The sequence below is a fragment of the Eschrichtius robustus genome, chromosome 3 (assembly GCF_028021215.1).
Source record: "Eschrichtius robustus isolate mEscRob2 chromosome 3, mEscRob2.pri, whole genome shotgun sequence".
NCBI lineage: Eukaryota > Metazoa > Chordata > Mammalia > Artiodactyla > Eschrichtiidae > Eschrichtius > Eschrichtius robustus.
The window spans coordinates 133,256,486-133,276,296 of record NC_090826.1 but is presented as its reverse complement, the minus strand read 5'-3'; the positions used below and the strand labels follow the sequence as shown (position 1 = coordinate 133,276,296).

Here is a 19,811-nt window from a genome sequence, read left to right as displayed (position 1 = left end):
TCAATATTTCAAAAAGCCTACCATAAATTCCATCTTCTGGTGGTATTAACTGCCAGGTTTCCTTGTTTTGTGCTGAAAATCATATCAGACTCACGTTAGACGGAGGTTTTAACTGAGCTGTGGTCCGATTAAGCATGATTTGTTTTCCCATTATTATTATGCTTAATTTGGTAAATAACTTTTCAAAACAAGAGATCATGGTCGAACGCATACAATTGGTGACACTTGCTACAATGTTTGCAATTTATAAAGCACTATTCACTGACTTCAATACTGTGGAACGGCTACCAGCAAAGCCCAGAGTCCTTGACTCTCAGTCCAGTGCTTTTTTCAACGGCTCAGAGCTTCTAGATTCTTTCCGCGTGCCCCAGTCTTCAGGGCCTTCAATCCCCGATTCGGAAGTACCTGTCGTGCCCTCGCCACTGGGTCATACTGCCTGCCTCCCAAGCGACAGCTACCGCTCCCGGTTAACATTCAGGAATGCGGCTCACCCTCACGCATGCGTGGTGCAACTGCCCCGCGCCGGCGCCGCTCTTGGCCTGCAGCGGGGACCTTGGGTAACCCGTAAGGGTCGGCGCCCAGGGCGCGCGTGCGCAGTCGCTTTTGGAGCGCTTTCCCCCCTCCCCTTTCCCCAACCCCTTTCGCCACCCCTACCATCCGTTCCTCTCTCCGCAGCCCTTTCACCCACTGAGACGGCCCTACCCTCGGGCACGTCACGAAGGAAACCAGCTCTCGACGAGGGCGGCGGTCGCTACTAGGCCGCCGCCGCCCAGGGCACGTTGTGCTTGTCTGAGCGCCGCCCGGGCCGTGTCTAAAGTTGTATCCCCCGCCGCTCCCGCCCCTTCCGCCGCTCGCGTGCGCGCACGGCCGGCCCACGGAGCGCCCGGGTTGGCTGCGGCGGCGATCGCGGCGGCGGCGGCCTAGAGAGCGGTAGTGGTTCCTGCTCTTGTTTTAATAGTTCCCTCCGCCCCCTCCCGTCGGACGCTGTAGTGTGGTTGCCGTACAAAAATCAACTTTATTGTTCCTCAGCCCCACCTCCCGGCGCGGCGCGCCTACTCAGGATGTACTGAGGCAGAGGGGAGGGAGGCGGCGGCGGGTCGCAGTCGCGGTCCCTCTCCTCCGAGCGCCCGGCCGGAGGGGAGGGAGTCACGATGTCTGGGAGCCGCCAGGCCGGGTCGGGCTCAGCCGGGACCAGCCCTGGCTCCTCTGCGGCCTCCTCGGTGACTTCCGCCTCCTCGTCCTTATCCTCTTCCCCGTCGCCCCCTTCCGTAGCGGCTTCGGCCGCGGCACTGGGGTCCGGCGGGGCGGCCCAGGCCGCGGGCTCGGGCGGCCTCGGGGGCCCGGTGCGGCCTGTGCTGGTGGCGGCCGCAGTGTCCGGCAGCGGCGGCGGGAGCGGCGGCGGGGCGGTGTCCGCGGGCCTGTCCCGGCTCAGCTGCGCAGCCAGGCCCAGCGCCGGCGTAGGAGGGAGCAGCTCCAGCCTAGGGAGCGGCAGCAGGAAGCGACCTCTGCTTGCCCCCCTGTGCAACGGGCTCATCAACTCCTACGAGGACAAAAGCAACGACTTCGTCTGGTGGGTTGGACGAACAGCCTCCTAGCCCTCTCTGCGTTAGGAGTTTCTGCTCTTGGGGCTGCTGGGGTCCGGGGTGAGGGCGGTCTGTTGGGCGCTGTGGCGGTGTCTGCAGAGGCATTCGAGCGTTTGCAGCGGTTGGTGGGCTGAGGTGGGGGAATGTTGGAGTCCTGAGGCAGGGTGGGAGTACTAAAGAGGTCAGTGGCGGTGGGGAGAAGTGAAGGGAGGTTAGGGAATAATAAAGAAGGGGAGAGATGAAAGGCCAAATAAATGGCTGTGCATGAAAAGGGAAAGTTGGCCACGGAGGTTGGGCCTTGAATTTTCTGCCTCGCTGGTGAATTAGGTACCCTGTCAGTCCGGATTGCTCGTTGAGGTTAATTAAACTTGTAAAGGGAGAGGATTAAGCTTCCCGGGATGCTGAGGGAGGGAGTTGTGGGTCAGAATTTGCTTATTGAAGCATGGTAGATGATGCTCTAAACATGGGTATGGCTGTTTTAAGAAGTGGTATTTGATGTAAATGTCCATCGTGGGTACGTGTAAATTATCTCCTCCCGCTTCAAAGGCTGGGTCACTTTTAAATCTGTTGAGGCTCCTGTAGTCAAGAAAGTCTGTTGACAAAAACTTCCACCTCTCAGCTGAATGTCTTGAAAGAGGGGGCCACGTTTAAGTATCATCCATGTGTCAGATGTGACTGCACTACACTTGTATTAACACATCAGCGTATACTGGAACTTCGGATTTGAGAAAAGCTAGGAATTAGACGTGTTGTCATCGTAGTTAGCATCTTGAATGCTACGCAGTAGTCCTCAGTTATGACATTTGGCATAGAGGGATTATACATATTAAGTGAAAGATGGAGTTGATTGTCTTGCTTGAGAGTGTTTCGATTTTCGCTGGGTTTTGTGTTCAAAATCCAATTCAAATGCTAAGATTGCAAGAAAGGATTTGCTTTTAGCTGAGTGAGAACTGATAGGATTTTGTGCTTTTCCTCTGGAGGAAATTGTTGATAGACTAGAATACTAGTGATGTAGGAAGTTCGCTTGCACTATCACTATAGGGGAAGTTGATTCACTTCAGGGTTGAAGATGGTCCGAGTTGTTGTCATTAAATATGATAAGACTAGAAGTTGGGACTGTAGGAAAGTTATTGATTAGACTTATAGTTTCTAGTTCTTGCAGTAAAAATATCTTTATTCATACTTTTGCTTTTGTCATAAATTATTCTGGATTCAGAATTGATTCATTTTTCACTGAAACTGGGCTATAATTGTAATTGTTATTTATAAATAACTTGAGCAGCTTATCGTTGGGTATAAGATGTGTTTGTGTTCATAGCCAGTAGAGAATCCCATAAGATAAAGTAGAAGCTAATGAAACAAAGTGAGGGTTTGCACAGTTTGTCTTTTTTAGCCACCATTTGCATTTCACTTTTTAGTAGGTTAAAAGAAAACAAACACGCCAGCATCCATATAGGTACACTAAGATAGTGTAAAAGGTGTGAGAAAGAAGGAAATTAATCATTCATTCAACAGATATTTCTTTGGCACTCACTGTCTGCCGGGCACTGTTTGCACTTCATTATACGGACTATAAGCCATTTTATAGGAAATTGGAGAGGGATGGGAGAGTATAAGCAGCTGGCACTAATTTTTATTTTTTAGGGGTAAGATTATTAAAATTTTTCTTAGTCTGTCAACTAATTTTTAAAAATTAAAATCCAGTCTCTTGAGTCTTAACCATGTTGTTTAGATTTTTCTGCTTTCTTTTATATTCCAAGTGGAAGTGTCCAGTGAGAGTCATGAGTTAAAAATTCTGAATATTTCACCTTCTAAGAATCTCATAGTCCTCTGTTTCTTTTTCTGGTGAGGTTAAATATTCAGAAGAATTCATTAATGGAAATCAGTTTTCCTGATTCTCAAGCTAGATTTGATTTGGCCAAGCATTTGGGGTAGGAAGGTGAGGATTAGGCAAGGCCCAAGGAATCCTTTTCATTTCTAATTGGCTCTGGGTGGTTGGTCTTGTCTGCTTCAAGGTCAAACTGTGAACCAGTCCAGATTATTCTAAGCTTTTACATCTAAATGAGGCTTAAGTTTGAATAATGATAACAATTCCTTATTCGTCACATTTTAAAGATATGTTTATACTTTATGTTTCATTTTATCCTAGAGCAATTCTGTGAAGTTATATAGAACTTCCAACTTTAATATACTACTAATATAATTGTATTCTCATTGAGGTACAGAGAAGTTAAGTAACTTGGTTTCAGATTGGACAGCTCAAGGACAAAATTAAAACTCATATCTCCCAATTCTCAATTTAGTGCTTTCTTTGTATGGAATTAAAAAATTTCATATCTATAAGTTGAAGTACATGTATTTAGCCTCGTGGTTCTTAAATGTGGTAGACTGAAGGGAAACAGCTGTTTTGTAATCACAGGAGATATATGTTTTTATCCTTAACTACTCCCTCACCTTGTCTGTCTGCCTGCCCATATCCCAACAGGACAAAACTGAATTGGAGGCTGGAGTGGGCAGTGTAGTTTGCAGAAGCTCCCTTGGTAATAATGACATGTCCTCTTCCCCTCCTTGAGAATGGTTGATTTAAGGTCAAATGCCTAATTATCAGTAATACATATTGGCCTCTCCTGACTCATATTTGAAAGTAAGTTTATATTTAATTGCAGAATTGATGAACATTTTAGAGATTTATAGTTTTTACTTTAATATTTCTTTCAAACAAAGGATTGAAAGTATCATCAAGTTGCAGATAATTCTAACAGTGTTTTATAGATGGAGAATCTGTAGAACAGTAGAGAGTAGTATATAGCTTGAAGTTGGATAAATCTCTGACATTCAAAGGAAGTCTTTGTTACTTTGATTTTTCAAATTTTTCTTACATGATTCGTTTAAATTATGAGTATAGCCTGTGTTTGGAAGACAACTTCTTTCTTTTATGTTATCACATTACTACTGCCTCTGCATTAGCTTTTCCAACCCCCTGAAATAACCTTTTCTACCTCTTCAAGTCCCAGATACTCTCTTGAGTTGTAGCAGAAATAAGTATTTTTAGGTAGATCGTAAGCCCCTTGTGGGAAGGTTACCTCTGCCTGATAAAACGTAGGTAGAATCTACATGAAGTCCATCTACCATTTAATAAATTCTCATGTCAAACTATTAAAAATGGACTATCCTGAAGGAGCTCACGATTTAACGTGAAGAAAGACTTTTTTTTTTTTTTTTTTTTTTTTTAGAATGAGAGAGAGGGAGAGGGAGAAGGAGGGAGACAGAGGACAGAGACTCCTCTTCTTATAAGTTCGCCAGTCCTTTTTTTTTTTTTTTTTTTTTTTTTTTTAATTTTTATTTATTTATTTATGGCTGTGTTGGGTCTTCGTTTCTGTGCGAGGGCCTTCTCTAGTTGTGGCAAGCGGGGACCACTCTTCATCGCAGTGCGCGGGCCTCTCACTATCGCGGCCTCTCTTGTTGCGGAGCACAGGCTCCAGACGCGCAGGCTCAGTAATTGTGGCTCACGGGCCTAGTTGCTCCACGGCATGTGGGATCTTCCCAGACCAGGGCTCGAACCCGTGTCCCCTGCATTGGCAGGCAGACTCTCAACCACTGCGCCACCAAGGAAGCCCAAGAAAGACTTTTAATCACATAATTATAGTATCACATCCTGGCATTATTGCTTCTCTTAGTACCATGGCAGATGTTAAATACTCTTCTGAATTCAGATGTTGTTTCACGGTCCTCAACATAGCACTGCAGGCAGCCACTACCTATTAATTACATTTAGCCCTAAAGATGAAATCTGTTGACCATTCTTGCTACTATAACTGTTTTCCAAACTATTAAAAAGTGAAATAAAATAGCAGATATCATAGAACCTGTCATTATAAAGATAGTTTGATGAAACTTTTGGTTACATATTTATGTACAATGTATAAGTACTGACTGGGTATGAAGCTTCAGTTTAGTTTAAGGATGGGCTTTTGGCTCAAAGCTCAGTTCGTATAGTTAATAATGGTGGTATCAGTATTTACATCAAGACGTTTTGGCTCAGAGCTCAAGTTCTTAACCACTATATTCCTTTGCCTTTCAGAGGCTGGAGATTTTGTTTAAAATCAGCTTTATTAAGATATAATTTGCATACCATAGCAGTCACCAGTTTTAAGTGTATAGTTCAATGAATTTGACAAATGAATACATCTGTTTTACCACCCTAATCAAGATACAGAACATTTCCATCACACTAGAAAGTTTAGTGTGCTACACCTTTGCACTCTGTCTTCGAACCTCATCTCTGACACCTGGCAACTGGTCATCTGTTTTCTATCAATATAGTTTTGCCTTTTCTAAGATTTTATATTAATGGAGTCATTCAGTATGTAGACTTTTGTGCCTGACTTCTTTTAGTTGGAGTAATGTTTTTGAGATTCAATAATGTTGAATGTCTCACTAATTTTCTAATTGCTGAGTAGTATTCCATTACATGGATATAACGTGATTTCTTTATATACTCATCAGTTAAAAGATATTTGAGTTTCTTTGTTTCTAAAGTTTTCGGTGATTGTAAAGAAAGCTGTTGTAAACATTTACATTCAGGTTTCTATGTCGACCTGTCTTCACATCTCTTGGGTAAATACATAGGAGTGTATTGCTGGGTTGTATTGCCAAGTGTATGTTTAGCATTATAAGAAACTGCAAAACTGTTTTCTAAAGTGACTATCATTTTGCACTTCTACCAGCAATGTATGAGTTTCAGTTCCACATTCTTGCAAACACTAGGCTGTTTTCAGTCTTTCAAATTTCAGTCATTCTAGTAGGCGTGTGTAGTAGTATCTTATTGTCATAATTTGCATGTAAGTCCTAAATATTGTGATGTTTTCTCCCAGTCTGTTGTTTTCTTTTTAGTTTTCTGAGCAGTCTTCTGAAGTGCAAAAGTTTAAAATTTTAAGTCCAATTTATGGATTTTTTTCTTTTACAGTCTATGACTTTCGTGTTCTATCGAAGAAATTGTTATCTAAGTCTTCTTGTATATTCTAGAAGCTTTATAGCTTTTTTGTGGTTAGGTGTATAATAATTTCATGTTAATTTTTATATACTGTGTGTGGTAAGGGTTGAAGATTTTTTCCCTCCACTGTAGATGTCCAGTTATTGTAGCACCCATTTGTTGAAAAGACCATCTTTGTTCATTGAATTTTCTTGGAACCTTTCTCAAAAATTAATTAATTTGTATAAGTTTATTTCTGGTTTATTATTTCTAGTTATTATAGTTTATTTATTTCTAGTCTTTATTCTGTTCCATTGATCTATGTGTTTATCCTTATGCCAGTACCACACTGTCTGGATTTCTGTATCATTGTCGTAAATCTTGAAATCAGATAGTGTAGTTTTGTTCCTCTATTTCAAAGTTGATTTAGTTATTTAGGGTGTTTGCATTTACACATAGATTTTAGCTTACCAATTTCTTTAAAAAAAGCATGCTAGGATTTTAATTTGAGTTACTTTCAATCTATGACTCAATTTGGGAAGATTTGACATCTTAACAATATTGAATCTTTGAGCCATAAACATAGTATGTTTCTCCAGTTATTTAGGTCTTTAATTTCTCTTAGCAGAGTTTTATAGTTAATCAGTTTTTGGATCTTGCACATGTTTTGTTAAACTTACTCCTAAGTAGTTCATGTTTTTGATGCTGTTGTGTTATTTTAATTTCTAATTAAAAATTGCTAATTTGCTATTCAATTTCTAATTGTTGCTAATATAAAAATAAAATTTATTTTTGTGTATTGACCTTGTGTCCTGTGAATTGTTAAGTTAACTTATTACTTCTAATAGTTTTTTGGTAGAACCGATGTGATTTTCTGAGAAGACAATCATGTCATCTGAAAAATCAATATAGTTTTACTTCTTTCTTTTCCAATTTTATGCCCTATTTACTGATTTTTTAAAAGAGATATTTTGTATTTTTATTTAAGAGTGATATTGGTCTATGGTTTTCTTATACTTTATATATTTTGGTTTTGATATCAGGGTGTATTAGTTTGCTAGGGCTGCTATAACATAATTACAGACTGGATAGCTTAAAAAATAGAAAGTTATTTTCTCAACAGTTTTAGAGGCTAGATGTCCAAGATCAAGGTGTTGTCAGGTTTGGGTTCTTCTGAGGCTTCTCTCCTTGACTTGCTGATGGCCACCTCTTGTTGTGTCTTCACATGGTTGTCCCTGGGTCTGTGTGTTGTCTGTATCCTAATCTCTTATAAGGACACCAGTCATATTGGGATTAGGTCCCACGTATATGACCTCATTTTACTGTAATTAGCTCTTTAAAGCCCAGTCTCCAAATACAGTCTTCTGAGGTACTGAGGGCTAGGATTTCAATGTATGGATTTGGGAGAGGATACAGTTCAGCTCATCTCTGTCTTCTGAGGGAGTTTGTGGAATTGGTATGTTTCATTCTTAAGTGTCTGGTAGAATTCATCAGTGAAGCCATAGTTTTTGTGGCAAGGTTTTTATTTACTATTTCAGTTTCTTTAATTGATAAAGGGCTATTCAGGTTCTTTATTTCTTAAGTGAGCTTTGGTAATTTGTCTGCTAAGGGATTTCTCCATTTCACCCAAGCTATTGAATTTGTTGGCCTAAGTTCATAATACTTTTTTTGTTTTTTCGAATTTTATTTATTTATTTTATACAGCAGGTTCTTATTAGTTATCTAGTTTATACATATTAGTGTATATATGTCAATCCCAATCTCACAATTCATCCCACCACCACCACCAACCCCCCCCCCCCCCCCCCGCTTTCTCCCCTTGGTGTCCATACATTTGTTCTCTACACCTGTGTCTGTGCTTCTGCCTTGCAAACTGGTTCATCTGTACCATTTTTCTAGATTCCACATATATGCGTTAATATACAATATTTGATTTTCTCTTTCTGACTTAGGCTTTAATACTTCTTTATGTTTTAAATGTTTGTAGGATTTTGAGGGATGTCCCTTCTTTCATTCCTAATACTGGTAATTTGTGTTTTCTCTTTTTTTTTCCTTGAACAGTTTAGCCAGAGGATTGTCAGTTTTATTAATCTTGTCAAATAACTGGTTTTGGTATTATTGATTTTCTAAATGTTTGTCCATTTTCCATTTCACTGATATTTGGCTTTATTTTTATTATTCTACTTTGAGTTTCATCATTTTCTGGCTTCTGACTACAGAATCTTAGATTATTTTGGCGTTCTTTTCTAAGAAAAACATTTAATTCTATTAGTTTCCCTTTCTAATCCCTGCATTAATTTTCATTCAGTTTAATATACCTTTTGTCATTTCCACTGATATTTTTTTAAACTTTTTTTTGGTTATTTATTTATTTATGGCTGCGTTGGGTCTTCGCTGCTGCGTGCAGGCTTTCTCTTGTTGTGGCAAAGGGGGGCTATTCTTCGTTGCGGTGCGTGGGCTTCTCATTGCAGTGGCTTCTCTTGTTGTGGTGCACGGACTTCAGTAGTTGTGGCATGTGAGCTCAGTAGTTGTGGCTCGTGGCTCTAGAGAGCAGGCTCAGTAGTTGTGGCACACGGGCTTAGTTGCCCCGTGGCATGTGGAGGCTTCCCGGACCAGGGTTCTAACCTGTGTCCCCTGCATTGGCAGGTGGATTCTTAACCACTGTGCCACCAGAGAAGTCCCCATTGTGATTTCTTATTTGAAGAATGGATTATTTAGAAATGTTCTAATTTCTAAATGAGAATTTTCTGGATATCATTCTGTTATTGAGTTCTAATATAATTCAGTTTCATTCAGAGAATATGAATTATGTGAATTCAGTCCTTTTAAATTTATTTAGACTTGTTTCATGGTTCATGATAAGCTTTATCTTGGTTAATGTTCCATATGTATTTGAAAAAAAATGAGTTTTCTGCAGTGTGTAGACTGGTATATTCTATAAATGTCAAGTTTGTTGATGTCTTAAACTCTGTATACTCCTACTGATTTTCTATATACTTGTTCTGTCAGTTACTGAAAGGTGTGTTAAAATCTTTAACCATTCCAAGTGTAATTGTGGGTTTTGCTATGTTTCCTTGCAATTCTGTCAATTTTGTTTCACGTATTTTGAAACTTTATTAGTAGGGCACATGCATTTAGAGTTGGTGGATTGATCCCTTTATTATTTTGAAATGTCCTTGCTTATTCCTGGTAATATTTGTTGTTCTGAAATCTATTTAGTCTGTTAGCATAACCTCTCCAGCTTTCTTTAAGTGTTTACGTGGCATGTTTTTTTGTCCTTTACTACTTCTATATCTGTTTTAATTTTTAAAGTAGGTTTCTTGTAGATAGCATATGTTTGAGTCTTTCTTTTTTATTTATTATGACAATTTGCCTTTTAAGTGGCTTGGTCAGACTTTCTGCATTTTAACATAATTACGATGTGCTTGGTTTTATGTGTATGTCTTGCTTGCTCTTTGTTTTCTGTTTGTCCCCTCTCTTCTTCTGTTCCTTTTTTGTCTTTTTTCCTTCTTTTCCTGCCTTCTTTTGGATTAATTGGGTGTTTTTAAGATTTCTGTTTTGTTTCTACAGTTGGCTTATTAGTGATAGTTGTGTGGGATGTGTGTGTGTTTTGGGGGGGAGTGTTTGCTCTAGGGTTTCAGTAGTGACACTCTTTGGCCATATTTGGTTTCCTGATCCAGCCTACTTTTTGGGGGGGGGGTTGGGGGGACGGAACTCCAGAGGTTGGTTCCCCTGTTTATCTTTTCATGCCTATCACTTGTATTAATCACGGTGTCCTTTTTTTCCTAGACTATGTGGTCTCGTTTTTTTTTTATTTTTTGAAGAAAACTCTGCCCCTGAAGCTAGCACACAGCTATTTTGAATACCCTCCCCCCTCTTTTTTTTTTTTTTAAAGATTTCATTGTTAAATTAGAGTCTAAGAAGTTTGCCTTCTATTCCTTTTCTTCCTTACCTTTCCTATCCTTATTCATAGAATCCTGTGACATAAGCCAAAGTTAAATACAGGTCTTAAGTGGAGATAGGAAAAAAATCTCATTGCAAAATACCAAATAAATTTAATTTTTATTAAAAGAGACTTTTAAGATTTTTAGGGCTTTTTATCATATCAAATGAAACTAGGAAGGAGTGAGATGAATGGACAGAGGCTGGAACTTAACTGCTGCCTATAAAGATTGGTGCTGGGGATCTAGTGTTACCAGTGTAGGTGTTAAAAAATGATTTGAGGTTTATTATTTTCCTTTTCATTTATTTCCTTGTCTTTCAGTCCTGAATCCACCTGGGGCCAGTTGAGAATGGAGGATGGCTTGGGGATGGTCACAAAGCAGCTGGTTTAAGGGGAAGGAGGCAGCTAGAGAAATGTCAAATTTTGTACATTTTGAGAGGAAAGAAGAAACATTTCTGTGGCTACTGACTTTTGCTGGGTGTCTTTCACTCTTGAAAGGATGTATATAAATTTCAGCATATTCAAAGTAGTTTTTTTCAAGGTTTTCTATATGTTGATAGTGATTTGAAATTTCATGGTCACAGTGATGCATGTAAGTATTTGTTTCCTTTGTCTTCTGAGATCATAGCATGAGGCAAAGGGCATTGGACTTGGCATTAAAAGCCCTGAGATTCAACTTCTGGCAAATATATGTTTGACTTTGAATGTTTTTTCATTTATAAATTGAGATGTAATGGTATTCCATTATAGGATTGTGAGGTTTAGATTATATAATACACGTATAAAGACATTGTAAATTATAAAATCACGGAAAGGAATCAGGTGGTGTTTGCCAGGATTTCACATTTGGTACCAAAATATGAAAGTGGTTCTTTGGTCCTGTTAGGTAAGATGTAACCACTCCCTATTTTCCTAAATAACTCTAAATTGTACCTGGCTTTGATTATCTTGATGATGTTATGTTTTTTAGTACTTAACCTTTGAAAGATTGAATGCTTGGTTACTTAGAACCAGTACTACCATGAGACAGTTGACACATTTTGTGGAACTGTAATGGAGTTAGTGTCAGTACCAAAATATATATGGATTGAGCAATGTCCTTATTATTGTACCATTTATTATTACTATACCATTTGATAAGTTTGGACGCTGCTTTTGAAGCAGGTAATACATTAAAAAGTTAGGCAGAGTATAAACAAGGCACTGATTAAAAGTTTAACTTGAGAGTCAAACTGATTGCCATAAGACCCTTGCTTAACTGAGATGATGTGCCTTATAAATAGAAAATAGTAGAATTAAATAATTTTCTGTATCTGTATCTGTTCTGCGTTGTTGGTTTTTAAATGCAGTTAGATGACACACATAACCTTTTGACAAGCTTAAGGTTGTGCAGTATAATATCTACCTTTAGTTTTGGCAGTTGGTATGAAAATGTCTTCTTCACAAGATTGAACTGAAGATCATTATTTTAATAAAACAGTGACAAGATGAAAAGTTCAAATAATCACTACTAATAATGGTTTGAATAGTACTAGGTTCACTTTGTGGTCTATCTAAAGTTCTGTGGTAAGGTTGCAAAATCAGATGCCTAAAATGACCATCTAATTTTCTCTTAAATCAGTATCCATTATGCTTATTTGCTCTTATGTCTTTCTTTTTCTTTATTTTTAAGTTTTTCTGAGTTCTTTCACCTCTTTTCAAGTAAGTTTTTCTTCCTAATACTTGGTTTCTGAGGTTATCTAATTGAGAATTTTATCTTTCAATGCTTTTGTCATTTTCTTTATTTTTTTTAGTACATCTTAAAATATTAGATTTTAATTTCCATTTATCTTGTTTTCCTGTTGTGCTTTCATTGTTTCTAGGGATGGTATTATGCTCCATATTCAACTGTGAACTCTTTGTGCTGCTTATGTTTTAGAGTGATTAAACATAAAATATGTTTCATGTTTATATTCATTGTTACCATTTTTAGAGCTCCTTATTTCCTTGTGTATATTTGCTGTCCCACTTTGTATTCCTTCTTCCCTTAGAACTTACATCAATATGTCATGCAGTGAAGGTCTGTGTACGATGAATTCTTTAAGTTATTTATATTTGAAAATTACTTGTTTTGTCTTCATATTCGAACTTTTTTTTGCTGGGTATAAAATTCCAAGTTTAAAGTTTTTTTCATGCAGTATTTTGAAGATGTCACTCCATTGTCTTTGGCGATATATATACAGTGTTTTTTAGTATCAGGTATATAACAAAGTGATTCAGTTGTACATATATATATATATCCTCTTTCAGATTCTTTTTCATTATAGGTTATTACAAGATATGGAATACAGTTCCCTGTGCTATACAGTAGGTCCTTGTTGTTTACCTATTTTATGTATAGTAGTTTGTACCTGCTAGTTTCAAACTCCTAATTTATCCTGCCCCCTCCCTGCCCCACTATCCCCTTTGGTAATCATAAGTTTGTTTTCTATGTCTGTGAGTCTGTTTCTGCTTTGTAAATAAGTTTATTTGTATCATTTTTTTAGATTCCATGTGTAAGTGATATCATATAATATTTGTCTTTGTCTGACTTCACTTAATATGATAATCTCTGGGTCCATCCATGTTGCTGCAAATGGCATTATTTCATTTTTTATGGCTGAGTAATATTCCATTGTGTATATATACCACATCTTCTTAATCCATTCATCTGTTGATGGACGTTTGGGTTGTTTCCATGTCTTGGCTATTGTAAATAGTGCTGCTATGAACATTGGGGCGCATGTTTCTTTTCAAATTAGAGTTTTCTCTGGATATATGCCCACGAGTGGAATTGCAAGATCATGTGGTAACTCTATTTTTAGTTTTTAAGGAATTTCCAGACTGTTTACCATAGTGGATGCACCAATTTACATTCCCAACAGTGTAGGAGGGTTCCTTTTTCTCCACACCCTCTCCAGCATTTATTATTTGTAGACTGTTTAATGATGGCTGTTCTGACTGGTGTGATACCTTATTGTAGTTGTGATTTGCATTTCTAGTAATTAGTGATATTGAGCATCTTTACATGTGCCTGTTGGCCATCTGTATGTCTTCTTTGGAGAAATGTCTGTTTAGGACTTCTGCCCATTTTTTGATTGGGTCGTTTGTTTGTTTGTTTGTTTGTTTTTGATATTGAGTTGCGTGAGCTGTCTGTATATTTTGGAAATTAATCCCTTATTGGTAGCATCGTTTGCAAATATTTTCTCCCAGTCTGTAGGTTGTCTTTTTGTTTTGTTTATGGTTTTCTTTGCTGTGCGAAAGCATATAAGTTTGACTAGGTCCCATTTGTTTGTTTTTGTTTTTATTTCCATTTCTCTCATAGAGGAATCCAAAAAAATATTGCTACGATTTATGTCAAAGAGTGTTCTGCCTGTGTTTTCCTCTTAAGAATTTTGTAGTATTTGGTCTTATATTTAGGTCTTTAATCCATTTTGAGTTTATTTTTGTGTATGGTGTTAGAGAATGTTCTAATTTCATTCTTTCACTTGTACAGGTTTCCCAGCACCAGTTATTGAAGAGACTGTCTTTTCTCCATTGTATACTCTTGCCTCCTTTGTTGTGGATTAAATGATCATAAGTGCATGGGTTGACTTCTGGGCTTTCTATCCTATTCCATTGATCTATATGTCTGTTTTAGTGCCAGTACCATACTGTTTTGATTACAGTAGCTTTGTAGCATAGTCTGAAGCCAGGGAGCATGATTCCTCCAGCTCTGTTCTTCTTTCTCAAGATTGTTTTGGCTATTTGGGGTCTTTTGTGTTTCCATACAAATTTAAAATTTTTTTGTGAAAAATGCCATTGGTAATTTGATAGGGGTTGCATTGAATCTGTAGATTGCCTTGAGTAGTGTGCTCATTTTAACAATAATCTCAACCTTGGAGAAGTGACCCTGTGTAGGAGACATCTTACTCATCCCAGCAGTGCACTCCCCTCTCATCACCCAAGGGCCAGGTGCTAGACGGTCCCAGGGTAGAATCTGGCCTGCCTTTGTAGACTTGGTCTGCAGGCTGTGGGACTGTCATTTTCTTGCTTCTGGTGTCTGCCTTCTGGTGGGTGAGGCTGGTCTAGAGGCTTGTGACACTTGCTGGTGGGAGGGGCCGATGCCTGCCCCCTGGTGGGTAGAACGGAGTGGGGGGTGGGGGGGCCTCTGGTAGGCAAGGCTGTGCCTAGGGGCATGTCTAGAGGCAGTTGTGTGCTTAGGAAATCTTTAGGTAGCTTGTCTGCTGATGGGTGGGGCTGTGTGCCCGCCCAGTTTGTTGTTTGGCCTGAGGCATCCCAGCCTTGGAGCCTATAGATGTTAGGTGGGACCAGGTCTTGGTGCCAAAATGTCAGCCTCCAGGAGAGAGCTCCCTTGCCCTTGGTCCCGGTGGGTGTGAGATTTTGTGTGTGCCCTTTAAGAGTGAAGTCTCTATTTCCCCCAATCCTGTGGAGCTCCTGTAATCAAGCCTCACTGGCCTTCAAAGCCAAATGCTCTGGGGGCTCTTCTTCCTGGTGCTGGACCCCTGAGCTGCGGGACCCGACTTGGGGCTCAGAACTTTCCCTCCTGTGGGAAAACCTCTGTAATACAATTATTCTCCAGTTTGTGGGTCACCCACCCAGGAGGTATGGGATTTGATTATATCACGAATCTGCCTCTCCTACTGGTCTTCTTGGGGTTCCTTCTTTATGTCTTTAATTGTAGAAATTTTTTCTGGTATGTTTCAGTCTTTTTCAAAGATGGTTGTTCTGCATATTGTGATTTTGGCGTGCTTATGAGAGGAGGTGAGCTCAAGGTCTTTCTATTCCACCATCTTGGCCACTCTCCCCACCCCAGTTTTCTTAAATGGGCAAAAGAGTTGAAATAGGTACTTCCTTTATGGAGTATTGCAGCAACCAGTTCCCCTCTTGCAGATGATCCATCACCTCTAAAAGTTGGATAATGACTATTACTGGTTTACTATGAAAGGATATAACTCAGGAACAGCCACATGGAAGAGAGGCATAGGACAAGGTATTGGGAAAGGGTGCAGAGCATCCACGCCATCTCCAAGTGTGCCACTCTCCCCAAATCTCCAAGTGTTAACCAATCTGGAAGCTCTCCGAACTCTCTTGGCTAGCATAGTTTCTGATGAGAGGTCTGCTGTATTCTTATCTTTGTTCCTCTATATGTGATGTGTCTTTTTTCTATGACTGCCTTCAAGATTTTCTCTTCATTTTTGTTTTTATCAGTTTAAATGCATTGTATGTGTCAGGGTGTTTTTTTTGTTTTTTAAAATTCTGGTTGGGGTTTTCTGAACTTCTTGGATATGTGGTAAAATGTCTTTTTTTGTTGTTGTTACTTAAAAAAATTTCAGCCACTGTCTCTTCATGTATTTCTTTTGATTCATTTGATATTGACCTACAGCCCATAGATGCTCTGTTTTCTTTTTTTCCCTTTGTGTTTTAATTTGGATACTGTCTGTTGACATCTTCTGATTCACTGCTTCTTTTCTTAACTTGTATTTCATGTATTAATGAACCCATGGAAATGATCCTTTGTCTCTGATGATGTGATCTTGTGGAGTTTTACCTTGGGCATGTGTGACTAGTATTCAACAATGAACTTGATGTGAACACTATGTAGATTTTTTAGGAGTTTCTTCTTGTAGCTCCTCCGTCTCTGGTGTTCTGCCCTGTAAATTCTTTCCCCTTTATCCTTCCTGAACTCAGTAAGATTGTGGTGCTCTGCTTGTGTGCTCCCTCCTTGGGCCTGTGCAACTTTCTGTGAAGGCAGAAAGCTGAATCTATGATAGTGTTCACTTCATTTGTTCCCCTTCCCTCAGAGATCTCAGTACTGTGTTGCTTAGTGTCCAGTGTCTAAAAGCAGTTGCTTCATTTATCTTATCCCCCTCCCCCATTTTCTAAGTGTGTATAGTAAGACAGTAAGTTTGCGTCAGTTAAATTTTGACCTCAAGTGCTAATCATGAGCTAATCATGTTCACATTGTTCATTCACCACCCAAGGCTCCTCTTTTGCTTTGTTTTACTTTGTCATATTTCTTTGATTCTAATTTTTGCTTCATTTACACTTTGACATATTTGAAAATTGGGTTATATGTTACAGATGATGGAATTAAGGAAAATTCTTCTTGGCTAGGTGACAGTTGGAGGTAGCTGTCATTTCATACAGATGTGTCAGCAGAGAAAATGCCTGCCTGAAAATATGAATATATATTTCAGCAGATTGGAAGAAAGTCTCTCAGACAATTGTGAATTACTGTTTTATTCCCTGTGAACTAAATGTTTGAATGTGGGAGAGAGAGGTGGAGGAGATTTTGGAATTTGGTGAATTAGAAGTGTTTAGCAACATTCCTAAAGCTGGAGTCAAATGTAGGTGAGCTGACTGAACGTAAACTTGGCTTACAATCCCAAGAACAGTGGCTTTTAGTTAGTTCTATTATGGATTCTCTCAGTAAAGGATACTTTACCAAAGTAATAGGCAATATTATGTGGAAAAATCTGTATATCAGTGACTTAGTCAAAAAGTGATTCAGAAAAGTTAGACCCCGAAGAATGAGAATTTGTTGGAAAACCTAATTATTATTATTATTTTTAAAATTTTATTTTTATTTATTTATTTATTTATTTATTTATTTATTTGGTTGGTTGCGTTGGGTCTTCATTGCTGTGCGTGGGCTTTCTCTGGTTGCATCGAGTGGGGGCTACTCTTCGTTGTGGGGCGCAGGCTTCTCATTGCGGTGGCTTCTCTTGTTGCAGAGCATGGGCTCTAGGTGCGCGGGCTTCAGTAGTTGTGGCCTACGGGCTTAGTTGCTCTGCAGCATGTGGGATCTTCCTGGACAAGGGATTGAACCCGTGTCCCCTGCATTGGCAGACAGGTTCTTAACCACTGCGCCACCAGGGAAGTCCCAGAAAACCTAATTATATATAAGTATATGTGTGTTTTTTCCACAAGAGTGGTGTATGATAAAACTTGTTTAAGTCTAAAAGAACTTTTTAGAAAAGAGTAAAATTCCTAACTGATAAAGTATTATCATAGTTTAATTAGCAGAGTTGTTTCTTTTTTAATTGCATATGATGGTACATCTTATTATTGATGTCATTTTTAGATTCTGTTGAATAAGGTATTGTATTCCTCCCCTTACTTCATTTCTTTTTTTTTTTTTTTTAATATATATTTCTTTTTTTTGGCTGTGTTGGGTCTTCGTTTCTGTGCGAGGGCTTTCTCTCGTTGCGGCAAGCGGGGGCCACTCTTCATCGCGGTGCGCTGGCCTCTCACCATCGCGGCCTCTCCCGTTGCGGAGCACAGTCTCCAGACGTGCAGGCTCAGCAGTTGTGGCCCACGGGCCCAGCTGCTCCGTGGCACGTGGGATCCTCCCAGACCAGGGCTCGAACCCGTGTCCCCTGCATCGGCAGGCAGATTCTCAAACACTGCGCCACCAGGGAAGCCCCCCTTACTTCATTTCTTATTCTCCTGACCTATTCTCTTGGTTTTCTATTCTACTGTGATTTATATATGTTTTTGAATGTAATGTATGTATACCTGTGAAATAGATTTTTTTGTATTTTAATTTTATGTAAATTGTACTGTGTCACAGATCTTATTTTAATTTCTATTTTCACTTGACAAAATATCCAGCAATGGTGCTCCATGTACCTTTGGTTCATTCCTTTTGACTGTTGCATGAAGTTTTGTAGTATATATCTAGGTACATTTTATTTCTCCATTCTAGTAATTTTGAGCATTAAGGCTGCCTCTAATTCCCTGCTGTAACAAGAAGTATCCAGTTTGTTGCAAGTATCCTCATAGGTATTCCCTATTGACAGATGTGGATGTTTCTCTCTTAGCTGTACACATACGTACACAGACACACACAGAGCCACATATATATACATAAATGGAAACACAGCTATACGTATATATTTACATATATGTACACACATGCTACACATATACTCCAGGATGTGTATGTGTTTATATCTGTAACTACTTACAAATAATCTCAAGAGTGGGATTACTGGGTCATAAGTATATGAATATGCAATGTAGGTTGCTGGTTAGAGTAACTCTTCATGAAGATTCTTGTTTCTCCATATCCTCCCTAACATACTTGGTATTCTAATTTTCTAATAACTTAATGGGGGTAAAGTGTTATTTTATTATTTTAATTCGCATTTTTTGATTACTAGTGAGTTGGAACATCTTTCCACGTACTTGAAAGGCAGTGTGTTTTCCCCTGCTGTGAATTAGGAATTGACATTCTTTCCCATTTTCTTCTATTGGATTTTCTGTCTTATATGTTGATTTACAAGAATTGCTTGTGAAAAAAAATAAATAAATAAATAAAATAAAAAAAGAATTGCTTGTGTTATGGTGCTACAAGAGACATGAATGGTCACAGCAGGGGCTTTAATCCATTTGTGATTTCTTCCCCCTTTTTGATGCTGCCACTTTGTCAGATGTCCATAAAAAGTTTTGAGGGACGTCCATAAACATTTTTGGGGGTCTGTATAAAGTTTTGGGGGTTGTATAAAATTTCAGGTGTCTGTATAATGTTTAGCCTGGCTGCCAATTCATATACTTGCTATGCTTGTACTTATGCTTAGGTCTTCTAGCTCATCGTCTTTCAATGCTATTGATAGGCAGAGTAGAAGGGGTTCTAAATTGTTTGTTTACAGTTTTTCCCAGAACCTACTCTGGGTATGTTCTTGCTATTCAAAATTGGGACGAGCTGGGAGTTTGGAATTCCCTGGCAGTCCAGTGGTTAGGACTCACGCTTCCAACTGCAGGGGTCACGGGTTCAGTCCGTGGTTGGGGAACTAAGATCCCGCCTGCCGCACATCATGGCCAAGAAAAAGAACAAAAACAAAAAACAAAATTGGGAAGAGTTAGTTGTGTTTTGTTAGGATCTCCTCTGTATTTCTATATTTCCTGCATATTTCAACCCTTTCTTGGGAAGGGGAGTGATCAGTTAGTCCTTTTCTTCCTTTATTCTATTGTAGGTATTTCTTCAAAAAAATTTTTTCTTTTTGAAGTACAGTGTCTATTGAATGTGTATCATAAAGTCAAAATATTGTAACTCAAATCACTGTAAGTCAGAGACCATCTGTACAAGCTTTTTGCCCAGTTTTTAAATTGGGTTGTTTATTTTTCTGTTGTTGAGTTGTAAGAGTTCTTCATATATACTGGGTATAAGTCTCCTCTTGGATATGTGATTTGCAAATTTTCTCTCCAGTTATGTGGGTTGTCTTTTGAGTTTTTTCACAACGTCCTTTGATGCACAAAAAGTTTTAAATTTTGAATAAGTCCAATTTAT

The 19,811-nt window shown here is 38.9% G+C and overlaps 1 protein-coding gene across 3 annotated transcripts in view; it reads left to right on the top strand.

Annotated features, from left to right (window-relative positions):
- The first annotated feature begins 926 nt into the window (after positions 1–926).
- The window catches only part of COP1 (COP1 E3 ubiquitin ligase), a 273,507-nt gene continuing 254,622 nt past the window's right edge, over positions 927–19,811 (top strand). For 2 of the 3 annotated variants that reach the window (XM_068541298.1, XM_068541299.1), the window contains exon 1: positions 927–1,570. In XM_068541298.1, the coding sequence (XP_068397399.1) occupies positions 1,152–1,570 (419 nt within the window). In that variant the 5' untranslated portion in view covers positions 927–1,151. The remainder of the gene's footprint in view (positions 1,571–19,811) is intronic. The other variant, XM_068541297.1, reaches the window with a different exon arrangement.